General features: G+C 38.1%; 1 protein-coding gene and 1 non-coding gene across 4 annotated transcripts in view; both read left to right on the top strand.

The window, feature by feature from the left end:
* The window catches only part of LOC126181811 (double-strand-break repair protein rad21 homolog), a 67480-nt gene extending 59896 nt beyond the window's left edge, over positions 1-7584 (top strand). For all 3 annotated transcript variants that reach the window (XM_049924802.1, XM_049924803.1, XM_049924801.1), the window contains exon 14: positions 5836-7584. In XM_049924802.1, the coding sequence (XP_049780759.1) occupies positions 5836-5961 (126 nt within the window). In that variant the 3' untranslated portion in view covers positions 5962-7584. The remainder of the gene's footprint in view (positions 1-5835) is intronic.
* Positions 7585-14169: 6585 nt separating this feature from the next.
* On the top strand, positions 14170-14244 carry Trnal-caa (transfer RNA leucine (anticodon CAA)). Its single transcript has one exon. It is a non-coding gene; the product is annotated as a tRNA-Leu (tRNA).
* Positions 14245-16244: the final 2000 nt, after the last annotated feature.

Below are 16244 nucleotides of genomic sequence, written 5' to 3'. Positions count from 1 at the left end.
GCTATCCTCCACCATATTCGTTCCTCTGGCAAAGCTATTCCAGAATAGAGAGCCAATAATGTTTGTTCAGAAAAAATAGAACAACACTCTGTGACAATTAAATTTTGAGTCAGGGTTGAATTTTGCTCACATAGTATTAACAGTTAAGAGAACTGCTCACAAAGAGTAGGAAATCTGTTTTTTTATAGTTTCAGTCTGGCACAAATTGTCGTTGTTGTTGTTCTTGTTCATTTTCAACTTTTTGTGGCATAATGTATAGTCCAATAAATTTCGGGGATGCAACCGCGCAAATAACATTTCTTCCACGTATTTTTTGGTTGGGTATCTTCCAAAATTTAATGGGCTATAGTTGCTGTTGTTGTTGTTGTGTTTTGATGCAGCTCTTCATGCTACTCTATCTTGTGCAAGCCTCTTCCTCTCTGAGTAACTACTGCAACCTACATTTGTCTGAATCTGCTGAGCGTATTCATCTCTTGGCATCCATCTACAATTTTTACCATCCACACTTCTTCCAGTATTAAATTGGCATTGACTTGATGCCTCAGATTGTGTCCTACCAATCTATGCTCCATACAGATACTTTCAGAAAAGACTTCCTGACACTTAAATCTATACTCAATGTTAACAAATTTCTCTTCAGAAACGCTTTCCTTGCCATCACTAGCCTACATTTTATATCCTATCTGCTTTGACCATCATCAGTTATTTTGCTGCTCAAGTAGCAAAACTCTTCTACTAATTAAAGTGTCATTTCCTAATCAAATTATCTCAGAATCACGTGATTTAATTCGACTACAGTACATTCCATTATCCTCATTTTGATCTTATATCCTCCTTTCTAGACACTTCCATTTCATTCAGCTGTTCCTTTGCTGACTGACAAAATTACAATGTCTTCCGCAAACCTCAAGGTTTTTATTTCTGGTCTCTGGACTTAAATTCTTACTCCAAATTTTTCTTTTTGTTTCCTTTGCTGTTTGTTCAATATACAGTTTGAATAACATCGGGGGTAGGCTACAACCCTGTCTCACTCCCTTCTCAATCAGTGCTTCCCGTTCTTGCCCCTCGACTCTTGTAACTGCCATGTGGTTTCTGTACAAATTGTAAATAACCTTTTGCACCCTCTATTTTATCCCTGCCACGTTCCGAATTTGAAAGAGAGTGTTCCAGTCAACATTGTCAAAAGCTTTTTCTAAGTCTACAAATGCTATAAATGTAGGTTTGTCTTTCCATAGCCTATCTTCTAACTAATTATCTTTAGTCACAGTGTACTCAAAGAGAAGTAAGAATAAAATCAAGCCCACCTGTGTAACCAGACATAATACAATTGTCAATTGTTCACCAGTTTAAAAAAAGAAATGTTTTTTAATCTTCTCCGTAGAATTATAATTACTGCAATAGGAGAGATGTGGCAGTATAAACAAACCAAGTAAAATCTTCTTTAGTGGAAAGTTTATTTATTATATGAAGTTTTTTGTATGAATAATCTGGCAAAGCGAGAAATGAAATTGACCAAAGCATGTTAGATAAAGTGCTGTCACATAATTTTGAAAATACTTGGATGGCTCAGTATCTAATATGTGATGCTGGAAAGAGTCAGTGAAAAACTATGCCTGAAGAAAGGTGTAGCTACATGTTATAGATATTAAGAGGTCTTGTATTACTATCTACCATTTTAGAAAACGGAAATGCTAAGGAACAACTAATGCAGGAATGTGTCAACAATTTGTAGAAGGTTTAGGGCTTTCACTGAAAAACGTCTTCACATGAAGAACTGTTGAAAACCAATTTCTGGATTGATTACTAAGAAGAAGGACCAAATCAGTTTTTTTTGGGGGGGGGGGGGGGGGGGGGCACTGATAGAACTCTTCATTATGTTGAGGTAAGAACACAGTAGGCTTCAAAAAATAAAAAAGTGAGTTAATCTTGGACTCCTTTGAATCTGTTATTTGTGCAGATACTGATGTACAGGTGTCATTTAGGATCACTTGAAGGGGCCAACCTGTTGTGACTACAGGGTGTATACGACCCGGGAAAAACCCGGGAATTTTTCGGAATTCCGCGAATTTTTCATTGTTTTAGCTTTCGGTTAAATTTTTATAATTTTGACTGCAGAATTGATTTTCTAGCAAAGATCGTTATTGTATCCTGCTACTGGAGAATGATACTGCAGCAATAAAATATAAACGAGAGGAAAAAAATTTTAGTGGCAAAGGAAATGTGCAATTTACAACGAAACCCCGTGCACGCACAAGCGTCTGCAAATAGCAAAAATATGAAAAAGGCCGTAGGGCGCAGATTGTAATTCTTCGTAACAATGAACTGCTTCCTATGAGCATGACGTCACAACTGTTCACATTAGGTTCGTTTGACCAATTGCCAGCGGTGTGTTGCGCATGCGCATTTGACTCGCGTATAAGCAGTACCTTCTCCCGCTCCCCGCTACGGCGCTACTTGTAGTTTGGCTGTTTGAGTTGTAGTGGGGAGGGGGTTAACCTGCACGTGACCCATGTTTACGTTAAGTGATTTCGCTGCTTCTCTTCGTTTACAGCTCCCACGTCACATGAAAACAAAACGGATTTCTGTGGCCGTGAGCTATCAAGTGAATTAAAATACATTATTTTATTTCCAAGTTAGTAGCAGTCAAGCATTAATCGCCTTGCAGAACAATATTTTTGCAAGTTTGCTAAAGAAATTTGGCTTGATTAATCTTTCCGCTGAGGCAATCATTTTATTTGAAACGAAGTGTTTCATTCTACAGTATTGGCTAGTTCCAACTGTTCGCTGAATTTCAGGTGCACATTATCATCTTTTGCCATGTATGGCATTATGCCATAATAAAGAACCAAAAATGAGATCGCATAGTACTGGTACTCCAAGAAAATTTGAATCCCAAAAACCACACTGAAAAGCTTAATATCAGATGGGACCTGCTTCATCGTGAATCTGGAAAAAGCCAATTTTCACTTCAAGCTGCATTATGCATTTTAGTATGGTTTACAAAATTTCGATGCTCTTTGGAGTATCGTCTGATGCCCTGTTTCTTTGATGGTGTAATCTAAGCTCTCTTAGTGCTTTATACACACGAACATGAGGGCTTCCTACACCACTGCAGTTGCACACGCACAATAATGTCTGTTTTCTGGCGCTCTCTGGCAACTGGTAAATCGAACCTATTTCTAACAGTCTCCGGGTAATATTGCAAACGGTGGTTAGAAAAGCGTTACTTTCAAAGTAAATTTCTTTTTACCCAAGATGAATTATGTTACGTGTGAGAAACAGTGATGGATATCTAAATCACAGAGCGTTCGAAACTGAACAGTTTGAGGACCAGCCACTTACAAAAATTTCGAGCCGCGAGAAATTTATGTCATAATTTTAAATTTACTGGCATATTTGTGTGATGTATCTTAAAGTATAACACACGCAAAAAAAGATCAATATTACATGTGAAAGCTTAGCTTCTGTTGTAGCGTGTTAATCTTAGAGACCAATATTATATGTGAAAGCTTAGCTTTTCTTGTAGATATACGGTACTGTGTACATTAATGTAAACCGTTAGCTTTTCCTCTTGCGTGTTCGCGCTATGTAACAAGTGATGGTGCTATTGGCTGACTAAAACACGTGTCCTATGCTCTGAATAATTGCTGTCGTCGTCTGGCGAGATCTCGTGGCTTGAGATATGACTCGCTTACAAAAGGACATATCAACCTCGGTTTCAACGCTCCGGAAACTAACGCGTTGTGTTTGGTGCAATTCGAATTTATACTTTCGTAATACAAAAATATGCAGCGTATATGTTGCTGCAAAACAAAGGTCTTTCCAAAACTTCTCTGCCCCGTCTTTTCTTTTTTTTCCGGGAAGATCTACGCGATTGTATAAAACATTAACCATTCCAAGGATTGATAAGTTTTACAGTTGCGAGGAAAAATCTACGGAAAACGTACTGTCATTTAGCACGGAAAAGGTGTATTTTCGCCAGGGAAAAGGCATATTTTTTTAAACAGGATATCCGGGAGAAATCCGGGAATAATCCGGGAATTTTTTTTCCTTGTCCCCGTATACACCCTGGACTACAAGGTAAGACATACTTGATAACCTGTGATGTCACTGCATAGATGTAATGAACAGTGTGAAGTGGGAACCAGCAGGAGGTAATTGAAGTGACTTTTGAGTGCAGGAAGGCTGGCAGTCACCCACAAAGTGCAGTGTTATTGTGCAAGAGCTTCATCCAAAAGGTATTGGATGCTACACTGTAAGGAAAGTGCGCCCCAACAGGACGCTTCCAGTCGACCAGCTCTTCGAAACCACATCACAGCCTAAGGTTTTTGGGGAGGGGGTTGGGTAGTATCATGCTATGGGGACATTTACCTGCGCTTCAGTGGGACCAGTTGTAATAATTAAACTCACTGTGACAGCTGTAGACTATGTGAACATTACTGCATCTGCCTGCATCTATTCGTGCTTGATTCCTACCCCAGCAGCAATGGCATCTTCCAGTGGAGCAATTGTTTTTGTCACAAGGTCAGAATTGTGCTACAATGGTTTTTAGGAGTGTGATATTGAACTCGTGTTGATGTCTTTGTCACAAAATTCGCGTATTCTGGACCCAATGGAGAACACCTGGAATGCTATTAGACACCACCTCCACGCCCATAAACCACCAGCTTGTAGTGTACAAGAATAATGTGACCTGTGCATAGATACATGGTGCCACACACCCATACCAAGAACTTGTCACAGACATGCACACAGAATCACTGGGGTACTGCATTCTAGAGGTGGACCATGCAGATCGTCTGAATGTTTTGGCTGATGGGTGTATGATGGTGTATGTTGAAGTAAATATAAACAGTTTGGGTGTTGAACTGAGAATACTGTGTGGTATTCCCACTCCGTTATTGGTGTACATTTAAATGTGACTCTTTTTCATTCCATTCTAGTTGACTATGTTTGCAATTGTAGGTTTTGTTATAAATGAGAGTTTTGAATTTGGACATCATAGTTTTACCATGATTTTCTGGTGTCCAACTGTGTGAAGCAGTCCAAATTACCATGAGGAACTCACAAGGTCATTAAAGTACTTTTAAACATCCTGGCACATTTTAATGTTTTTTTCCCCCTTTTCTATTTTGTATTGTTTTATTTGAGATTATTGTGCTTTATCTCATCGAATTGGTGTTCTGTCAAAACAGCAAGGAAACATTGTACATACATAAAACTACTATATTATACTTTAATATAATTATCTGTCACAGACGAACACAAGCATTATTTTATTGAACACAGAATGAAAGGAGCATATCATGCTGCTCATTGAGAAAAGACTGATGTGAAAAAAAAAAAGTCAGTAGAGATCTTGTGAACATGTAACTTGTTCTGGTTTCTTGTTCAATCATTTGCACGCTATAGAGTATGGACTGTATGTAACTCTGTGGACATGGTCTCCTGCTTATAAATGGTTTGGTGTGGTCTTATTGATGGATTTCACGTTCTAATTCCATAGCCCCTTTTTTAAAAAATAATAATAATAATAATAATGATCTTGTGATAACTGAGAGCTGAATATACTACTTGTAGTAGTTTGTGGGTAACCCTCTTGTCATGCTGTTGAGGTGCTCGTCTTGTGTATTTCATTTATTATTTTTAAAAAGAAAAAAAATGTATGTGTATTGACCAAGAAAAATGTTACATAATCAATTACGATCTTCCATAATTGTGACTTACATTGGCACTTGTTTTGGACCAGTAGCCTCAGTGCATTAATTGTGTAATTGCTTGCTCTTTTTACTTATTCTCCATCATAATTAATTCTGTCCTGTTTCCCTATTCTAGGTGGCACAAAAGTTTTACACCCTTCTTGTTTTAAAGAAGCATACCGTGTTGGAACTGACGCAGGAGTCATCATATGAGAACATACACATTACGAGAGGCAACAAATTTGAAAATCCATCCTTATGAGCTGAAGAGTGACTTGAAGTCAAGTGTTGTGTCAAAGACAGAAAAGCAAAAACTGTGTCATGTATATAGACCTATTGTTGAGCACCAAACATTTTATACTGTGAATTTGCCGTGTTCTTTTCAACTTAATATTTTTCGAAAAGGCAATGTTTTGCTGTAGTTATATCACAGGCATTGTATATATACACATTGGAGAAAGGCAGAGTAAAGGTGTACATCATAAATTACATTATCTCATTTTGCAGGTACTAATTTGTAAAGTTGACTGATGAGAGGCAGTGCAAATATAAATTTTAAGAACAAGTTGAGGCTGTGCAGTATCACAAAATAGTGAAATTTTTAAAAATTTTATCAACATATAAAGTTTACTGCTATAAGTTGAAAAGAAAGCATTTTATCATTAAAATAGTGTTTTTATGAGTGTAAATGCAGAAATGAATTTTGTATATATTGTTAGTAAGTTATTCATTTGAAATGGTGAATGTAATTTATAAGTATGAGGTCAGCTTGTTAGCAAATTGTTGGTTTATTAGACACAATCACAGATCGTTGTTCTTGTTAAGTGCATATGCTGCAACAGTCTGTTGACATTCTAGTTATTTGGTGATATATTTTGTGCTCATTTTTTATTGGACCAATACTCCACTTACATGACTTGTCAAAAATAAGGATATGCAGATATGTTTGTGCAGTGGGCCATTTTACTCCATAATGGAGTGGAAAAAAACCAACTTGTCTGGTATAGAATTTTTACATATTTTCAGTCTGTAGCTAAGTGATTCTGTGTCTCTCAAGTTAATATTCAGTTTTTTATTGCACCCATTTTTTTCCAAGAAAATTTGGAAGATCATGCTTCATTGCATTTTTAATACCTTTTTATGTGCCCATGGCAGATTATAATATAATCATTGGAATTTTATCTTGATATTTCCTCCCTTGTATTATTACTTTCTTTTATCTGTATTTGAAGGTTTTTACTTGTCTTTTAGCATTATTATTTAGAGATTTACAGCAAAATTCTAAATAAAAGCATAATGGGTAGAGCAACATGCCAACCTGTTTACTACAGCATGACCACTTGGGATTTTTGTTGCTGCCAGATGGACCAAGTAAAAATGAGCCCTTTTGATCCAAAGATATATATACACACCAACATTTGCTTATATTGTGACTTTCCATGTATGTTGTCTGTTACAAGGAAAAGTGCTATATCAAACTGACTTTTTAGTCATGCTGTTCAGACAGCTTTTTCAGTCTCATTATTTTATTGACTAGATTTGACATGTCTTGGCACAAAATATTTCTCTAATTTTCACTTTTTGTATATTTTACAAGTCACATCATGTAAAGGGCATGTCACAAATAAGCTCATTACTTATACAATTGTATTTAATTTTTTATTGCTGTATAACTGATTTTCTTTTTGTGGAGCTTTGTTCACATATTTGCATGTATAATAATTTGGATTAAAATATAAAGGGTGTTATAAAACATTTTAATTTCATATCTGTGTTTGTAACCAGTCAGAGCCAGTAGTTGTATGCTTTACATCCTTTGTACTATGTTGTATTACATCTTGAGAAGGAGAGATTCAGGACAATAACAATACTTACATTCCAGTCACTTAATTTCTTTTACTTGTACTCACCAACCACCAGTTTTAGCGTTTGCTGCATACAGAAGTGTAATTTCTTACAAATCCTTGGAAACAGATTTTCACACTGTTGGAAGTTTCCTCATTCATGTTGTGCAATGTAAGTGAAAACTGTTGAAAGTACATCTTTTGGAGTCATATAACACAACCTTGGGCAGCATTGACAAAACTGATCAATCTGTCATTGTGAAACGAACAAGGTAATAAGTCATTTGTGAAATCACAAAGTATTTTATTGTCTTGGCGGACACAGACTTTTATCGTCATTGTCATTTGTTGTTTCCAAAACAAGTCAAATGGTTGAGTAGAGTGTTTTGTGAATAACATTGATGATGAGATTTTCTGTGACATAGCTCATATATTCTGTAGAAGATAGCATAAATTTTTGTTTATTTTGTCATTATAAGTCATTAATGGCTAATATACTGCTGTGAAAATGTTCACAACTCTTGTACCTGGTCTAAAACGAATGTTTATGGTTGCAGCTCTAAATAAAGTAGTAGGTTCCATTCCTCTTTGCCCCTACCCTTACCTACCCATTCTTACTTTGCCTGTGCTTCATGTGTTTATGACCAGGTACATCACATAGACACGGGTTTTAGTTGCTGACATCTATTTGGATATGTGAGTAATGTAATCTTTGTGGTGTGGATTGAGTCTTGTATGTGATAATTTATTTATTAGCTAAATTGCTATCACATGGACTTTCCTTATTGTGTTGATAAAGAGTATGTTGCACTTGGGATACATGGATATGGCCAATAACACTTGACAAGGCATATTCAGTAACACATTACTTACATAATTTGTGTATTTACTCCTTGAGAAATGATGTACATATTTGCTGTCCAAAACAAGTTTAGTTCCTTTTATTCATCTAAGTTTAACATACTGTAATTATTTTGATTTTATCTGTCTGTTCTTCTGTGATCTACTGTCTGAGAGTCTTCCATTGTCATTTTGATGCATCACTAATTGAGTCAGATTTTTTTTTTCTTTTTTTTCCCCCTCCTCTTAGTCTATTTACATAGTTTGATCTTTGTTTCTTAGTGGTGTTGTCTCTTTTTGCTGTTTTATTTGTGGACCTCTTTATCAGCTTATTGTCTTCATTTGTGTATATTATTTAGTACGTACTCTATCAATATTTACAACATATTGTTTTCTTACTAGAGCAAGATTGGCAAATGCAAACAGAAAATGTGGATGTATAATTTTTTAAGACATTGTGTCACATCAAAATGATGTTATGACATTTCAGTAACTAAAGGTATTCCAAACCCTATGTTCAAAATTATACAAATGGTAGTGGTTCCTACATTAAGTACTTTGAACTCTTAGAACTAATGGTTGGAAATGGATATTTGGTTTTTATTGGCACAAACAACTCACACGTATTGACAACAACTTGAACTTGTAGCACCTGTTACAAGTGACAGTCAAGTTTGTCAATTTGTTCATTACAGTGGTGTATAAGATTTACTGCAGTCTCTGAAACATCCCTCTTGCACAATGAGGACAGGCAGGGAAAACCCTAACAGTTAGTTCATCAGTTTTTACTGGGGTTTCATTTACCAACTGTTCTATGTAATACCATTGCAGTGTGATTCAGTGATTGTGCTGGATATGATGTTGGACCTCGTCTTCGAATCCAATGATAATGATATCTCTTGGTATGGTGCTCATGGACATTAATATCAAAGAGGAATGTTACACTATCATGCTGAAAGCATCCTCTTGGAGACAAGAAGAAGAACCACATTCAAATGTGATAGCATGTCTTTAATGAACATCAGGAACCTGCATCATTCAAAGTGGGTTACAACAGATAAGGTCTAGAATAGATCTTTTTCAGTTCCAGTGTATTACTTTTGAAGGGATTATTTTTGATAATGGTGGCAGATGTTGCACTTCCTCATTCAACTTTCCAGTTTTCTTATATTTGTCTACATTTGTTTTCAGTCATACGACCTAAATAATTCTACTTTAACTACTACTGATGCAATGTAAATAACCAGTGTGACCTCAAGAACTGAAAATGGAAAATACCTTGTCTGTGATGCTGCCAGCAGATCAGAATTGAAATCTGGACACTGTAATTTTGTGGTCATGCTCTGCCTCAATTATCCAGCCACGCCTTATTGTTTCATTCACCAGTACTTTCCAGAGCAATAAAGTTCTGTAACAGTGTGTATTTCACTATAGTGTAAAATATTCCTCTGGGATACTCTTTAAGACATCGTTGCCTTTGTGTAAATTATTAATTATCATTCTTTCTTTCAGACACGATCCACTTAACTAACTCTATTACATCATTTTCTGCAAATTACACATATTGTTGGCTGCTAATGCAGCAAACAGTGATCCATGCAGTGGACTGTAAAAACAAATGTCAGTGTGTCACTATTTCTTCAATTTAATATGTATGAAAAGTTGGCAAACCATAACTGTTTGCGCGGAAAATGGCTAATTCTCACATGGTCATACTCGGCATGTACAGCCACACCACAATTTGTGGCAACACTTTCGCTCCATTAATGGCCATGTTGCGTTATAGCAGCAATGTATCATACCATTGAGATGTAGTGTACACCACACTGGAAATTAATGCCTGCTAAACATTGTGCACAGAAGTGTAGGATATCGACAGCAGTCACAAAATGTTTGGCAATTTGAATGAGAGCACTAGATGTAATCTGAAGGAGGTCTTAGTGTTGCCAGCAGTTGTTGAATCAGAGTTCAATTCCACCATCTGGTCAATATATTTTTTTAGTTCTGTTGTGGTAGGTGACAGCCTCTCTGTGTTTGCTTCTCTTCTCTTAATGAGTACCACATGCACAAATAATCAAAACACAAAATTTAAGTAAATTCAACCCAGTTATTTTAAATACATTCATTATGTGGGAATGAGAGAATATTATTATGCTGAGGAGTGCATGATTTTTAGATCAATCAGACTTCTACCAAAGTTTTGTCTTGTACAGAGCTCTTATTTCAGATATAGGAGAGAGTAAGTAATCAAATAACTATTCAGTTCTATGGCACAAATGAAACGCAATTCCCTTTTATTCAGGAACACTAAAATTCACTATCGCTATCAATTTTGAAAACAGTGAGGTCCAAATTAAGTTGGCAAACAGGAAGCTTTGTCTGTATGCATAAAACTCCTCATGGAAGTAGCAGATAAGATGAAATTGAGTAAGAGAGAATGAATGTTTAATGATGAGTCCATAAACTGCCAAATTACGACTGTGCTGGGATAAATAAGTTCACCCATTCAACGTAATGGTTCTGAATAAGATGTTTAAATTCTGTCTGACAATATCTGTTAAAATCTGGTTGGATGTGTACAATAATCCGAAAGTGACAAGTAGGTACAAAATTTAATGACCTTCCAATTGAAAGGACAAGCGTAAACTATGGTTTTTCGATGAAAAATATGGTTCGTTTCTTTGTAATTTTCAAGAAAAATAAAGCACTGATAACGTCAGTGGCCTATGGCTATGAAACTGCAGACACCGCATTATGGGATGCACATCTCTTTGCCTTATTGCAATTAGAATTTAACTGGAGAGAACAACTGTTCTGATTTGACACTGGTTGTAATTTACCCAAGAGATACTGGCATTACCTACAATGATTTTGAATGTAGTGGAAAGGTGCTATTAGCAGAGTGCTAATGTGAGAAAGCTAGATTCAGACTAAAGTAAGTGCTCAATTATGTTGGGAGGAATCAGAACTTAGTTCTCACAGTGCCCGAGGTGTAGAGCAGTGACAATAAGATATTAAGGAGCTGGATATTGTCAAGAATACCTGATTTATTAAAAGTGTCGTACTGTATGTTTTTGAGTGTATGTGCTTGTAGGGCTTCAATATCAGCTGAGTAGCTGTTTCAACAGTATTCATATCATTATATTCTTCACAATATCCTCTTTAATTCACTATAATGAATTGTCCTTTAAACTGATAAGCATAACTACGTGGTTAGCTTTCCAGTTAAGATTGATATACCTAATACACAGTATCCCAATATCATATATTAGGACACAGTGTCTCATATTAGGCTAACTTCATCTTGCCACACAAGTAGCTGGATTCAGACTCGTATTTTTATGAAGTACTTTGATGATTGTCTGTTGATCCTGTTGTGCTAATACTAAATGGACATCATGTGACATTTGCATGATAGACAAAGCAAGAGAAGACAATGTCCACATCATCTGTTTATCACTCCATTCCACATATACAATACAGCCTCTTGTGTGGACTTCATGGACCCATTTAAAATGTATTATCCCAAAAAAATAGAGACCTGGTGCAAAAATAATCCAGATCAAGTAGTAACCTCATTTTGGATTATGAGGCTATCTGCTGCGGTTTACTTGAGAGCAGTAAGAATGTGACACTATAAAACAGCCACTGGAAAATGGGACACTTTGTACATAACAGGCAATTACTTTTACAACACACCAGCAGTTTGACATACAAGATGGCAAACAACAGAGAAAATAGGAGTCCAACTGATATCTGGACAACTGTCAAAATCAAAAGCCACCGGGTCTAGTAAAATCAGAAAGTCCTGAATCTGTTAAGTAGGTAACATCGTTTTCATACAGACGAGAGGGCAAGTAGTAACCTCATTTTGGATTATGAGGCTATCTGCTGCGGTTTACTTGAGAGCAGTAAGAATGTGACACTATAAAACAGCCACTGGAAAATGGGACACTTTGTACATAACAGGCAATTACTTTTACAACACACCAGCAGTTTGACATACAAGATGGCAAACAACAGAGAAAATAGGAGTCCAACTGATATCTGGACAACTGTCAAAATCAAAAGCCACCGGGTCTAGTAAAATCAGAAAGTCCTGAATCTGTTAAGTAGGTAACATCGTTTTCATACAGACGAGAGGGCATATTCCCCCCCCCCCCCTCCCCCCCCCCCCTCCGACAGTTCAAGAAACAGTCAATCTTGGCATAACCACAAGTTTTGCTTTCGGGTAGCATGTAACGGAAAGTTCAAAAATGCAGAAAGCCTGGAATTAATGGTATGTAAGTGTGAGTTCTGTTTTGCATATTTGTTCCTTTTTTTTGTCAGAGTTTACTATAAATGTACAATAAAACATGGTGTCACTTATTGTTTCGTGATTGCATAGCAGATAAATGAGCTATTGTGTATGTTCTACTCACTGTGCAAGTAAAGTTAAACCTTTTACTTTGTGAAAAATTTGTCAATTTGTAGGGCTGCGTTCGAGCTACACTTTCAGATATTTTCAGGAAATATTTGTTTTCTCTGGACTCTTTTTCTCAGTTAGTAAGAAACAGTATATACACATTTCGATTTTGCATCATTGTCAGGTTTCTTACAGTCAGTATATTTGTTGTTGTATGTGCCTTGATATATTGCCAAACTCCTCTTGTTGGCAAATAGTACCATGTGTCCTGTTTGTCATTTTTATCAGGAACCAGCATATTTCAGTCATGATATAGCATTCCATTTCTTGCTGAAAGGTACAGTGAGTAATCCATAAGGTACCAATATTGTAAATGTGAAAGTAACAGTGATTGTCTGTCACCTTTTCACAGCAGAACCACCAAATCAAATTTGATGAAGTTTGGTATGGAAAACCCTGAGGAAGAACATGGCTACTTTAAAAAAAGTAAATCAGTTGGTGGGTGTGATAATAGTGAATCAAGGGAGCAAAAGTCTTTGTTGGCAATGTACTCTTTTATGATACGTTGCACGGGTGATAAGAATTACGTCAAATTGGAAGGTACAAACCTACAGATCCCAAAAGATCTACATGAAAATCCACAAGAGCATTTGCTTAGCATTTATGGTTCATCCACAATAATTTTTGTCTTTTAATTGCATCTGGTGCAACAAATCTGAAAGACACAAAAATGGTGATTGTGGGTGAACCGTAAAAGTTAACATATGTTCTTGTGGAATTTTTTGGACAGCTTGTTGTCAAATTATGTATCATATACTGATTAGGCAGTACGTTGCTGCCGGAAAACTATTTACTTTATATAGCAGATTACCTTGAAGCAGCTGAAAAACACAGAAAGGCTATCACCTACCACAACAGAACTAAAAAAAATATATTGACCAGATGGAATGCTGCATCTTCTGCCAGTATCTCGTCTCCTACCTTCCAAACTTTACAGAAGCTCTCCTGCAAACCTTGCAGAACTAGCACTCCTGAAAGAAAGGATATTGCGGAGACATGGCTTAGCCACAGCCTGGGAGAGGTTTCCAGAATGAGATTTTCACTCTGCAGCAGAGTGTGCGCTGATATGAAACTTCCTGACAGATTAGACATGTGTGCCGAACCGAGACTCGAACTCGGGACCTTTGCCTTTATCGGGCTAGTGCTCTAGAGTTGCATTCTGGAAACATCCCCAAGGCTGTGGCTAAGCCATGTCTCCGCAATATCCTTTCTTTCAGGAGTGCTAGTTCTGCAAGGTTCGCAGGAGAGCTTCTGTAAAGTTTGGAAGGTAGGAGACGAGATACTGGCAGAAGTGAAGCTGTGAGTACCGGGCGTGTGTCGTGGCTCGGTAGCTCAGATGGTAGAGCACTTGCCCGCAAAAGGCAAAGGTCCCGAGTTCGAGTCTCGGTCGGGCACACAGTTTTAATCTGCCAGGAAGTTTCATATCAGCACACACTCCACTGCAGAGTGAAAATCTCATTCTGGAAACCTCCCCCAGGCTGTGGCTAAGCCATGTCTCTGCAATATCCTTTCTTTCAGGAGTGCTAGTTCTGCAAGGTTCGCAGGAGAGCTTCTGTAAAGTTTGGAAGGTAGGAGACGAGATACTGGCAGAAGTGAAGCTGTGAGTACCGGGCGTGAGTCGTGCTTTGGTAGCTCAGATGGTAGAGCACTTGCCCGCAAAAGGCAAAGGTCCCGAGTTCGAGTCTCGGTCGGGCACACAGTTTTAATCTGCCAGGAAGTTTCATATCAGCGCACACTCTGCTGCAGAGTGAAAACCTCATTCTGGAAACCTCTCCCAGGCTGTGGCTAAGCCATGTCTCCGCAATATCCTTTCTTTCAGGAGTGCTAGTTCTGCAAGGTTCGCAGGAGAGCTTCTGTAAAGTTTGGAAGGTAGGAGACGAGATACTGGCAGAAGTGAAGCTGTGAGTACTGGGCGCAAGTCGTGCTTCGGTAGCTCAGATGGTAGAGCACTTGCCCGCGAAAGGCAAAGGTCCCGAGTTCGAGTTTCGGTCGGGCACACAGTTTTAATCTGCCAGGAAGTTTCATATCAGCGCACACTCCGCTGCAGAGTGAAAATCTCCTTCTGGAAACCTCCCCCAGGATGTGGCTGAGCCATGTCTCCGCAATATCCTTTCTTTCAGGAGTGCTAGTTCTGCAAGGTTCGCAGGAGAGCTTCTGTAAAGTTTGGAAGGTAGGAGACGAGATACTGGCAGAAGTGAAGCTGTGAGTACCAGGCGTGAGTCATGGCTCGGTAGCTCAGATGGTAGAGCACTTGCCCGCGAAAGGCAAAGGTCCCGAGTTCGAGTCTCGGTCGGGCGCACAGTTTTAATCTGCCAGGAAGTTTCATATCAGCACACACTCCGCTGCAGAGTGAAAATCTCATTCCGGAAACCTCCCCCAGGCTGTGGCTAAGCCATGTCTCCGCAATATCCTTTCTTTCAGGAGTGCTAGTTCTGCAAGGTTCACAGGAGAGCTTCTGTAAAGTTTGGAAGGTAGGAGACGAGATACTGGCAGAAGTGAAGTTGTGAGCACCGGGCCTGAGTCGTGCTTTGGTAGCTCAGATGGTAGAGGACTTGCCCGCGAAAGGCAAAGGTCCCGAGTTCGTGTCTCGGTCGGGCACACTGTTTTAAATGCCAGGAAGTTTCATATCACGTGTTGTACACTTTAAAATTTCAACAGTGGTGGCTCCCACATGTTTTTGCCTCAGATCTATGCCTCTACTGCTGAGTATGTAGCCTAGGTATTCCACTCGAAGTCTGAAAAATCACTTCTTTAAATTACACTCTAAACCATTCTGCTGGAGTTTGGTGAAGAGTAGGAACAGCAGGTGTTCAGCTTCCATATGCCCTGTGGCAATTATGTCACTCAGATAACTGCCACAACTGGGGATATTGCAGATAAGTTGTTCAAAATAGTGCTGCACAATGATTGGAACACTAACAATGCTGAATGGCAAGTGAATGAGCAGTACACACCAAATGTGTGATAATGACCATGAATGAAGAGGACTTTTTGTCAAGTGAAAGCTGGAGATATACGCAGTGGCAGATATATTTTGCAAAAGAGGCAGCTACCTGTGAGTTCAGTCAGGAGGTATTCTTAGTGAAGGACTGGATATGAATCCAACACATGTAGGGTTCTGATAGTGGATTTGAAATCACCATAGAGACAAAGTTTGTCAGTAGGTTTCCTTATTATGATTAGAGATGTAGCCCATTCACTGGATAAGATCAGCATCAAAATCTGTTGCTGCTTAATACAGAAAAGGTTTTTCGAGGGGGCTGTGGAGAGTGATAGGAATAGTGTGAGCACAGTAGAATTAAGGTGTCCCCATGAATTTGAGTGTGATATGTGAAGTACAGTCTTCGGCACAACCCAGACTGGCTTCATAGAGAGAAGAAGATTTGTCACATAACA

This window comes from Schistocerca cancellata, chromosome 1 (genome assembly GCF_023864275.1).
Source record: "Schistocerca cancellata isolate TAMUIC-IGC-003103 chromosome 1, iqSchCanc2.1, whole genome shotgun sequence".
Taxonomy (NCBI): domain Eukaryota; kingdom Metazoa; phylum Arthropoda; class Insecta; order Orthoptera; family Acrididae; genus Schistocerca; species Schistocerca cancellata.
The sequence above is the reverse complement of the archived record's forward strand: the minus strand, read 5'-3'. Positions and strand labels throughout refer to the sequence as shown.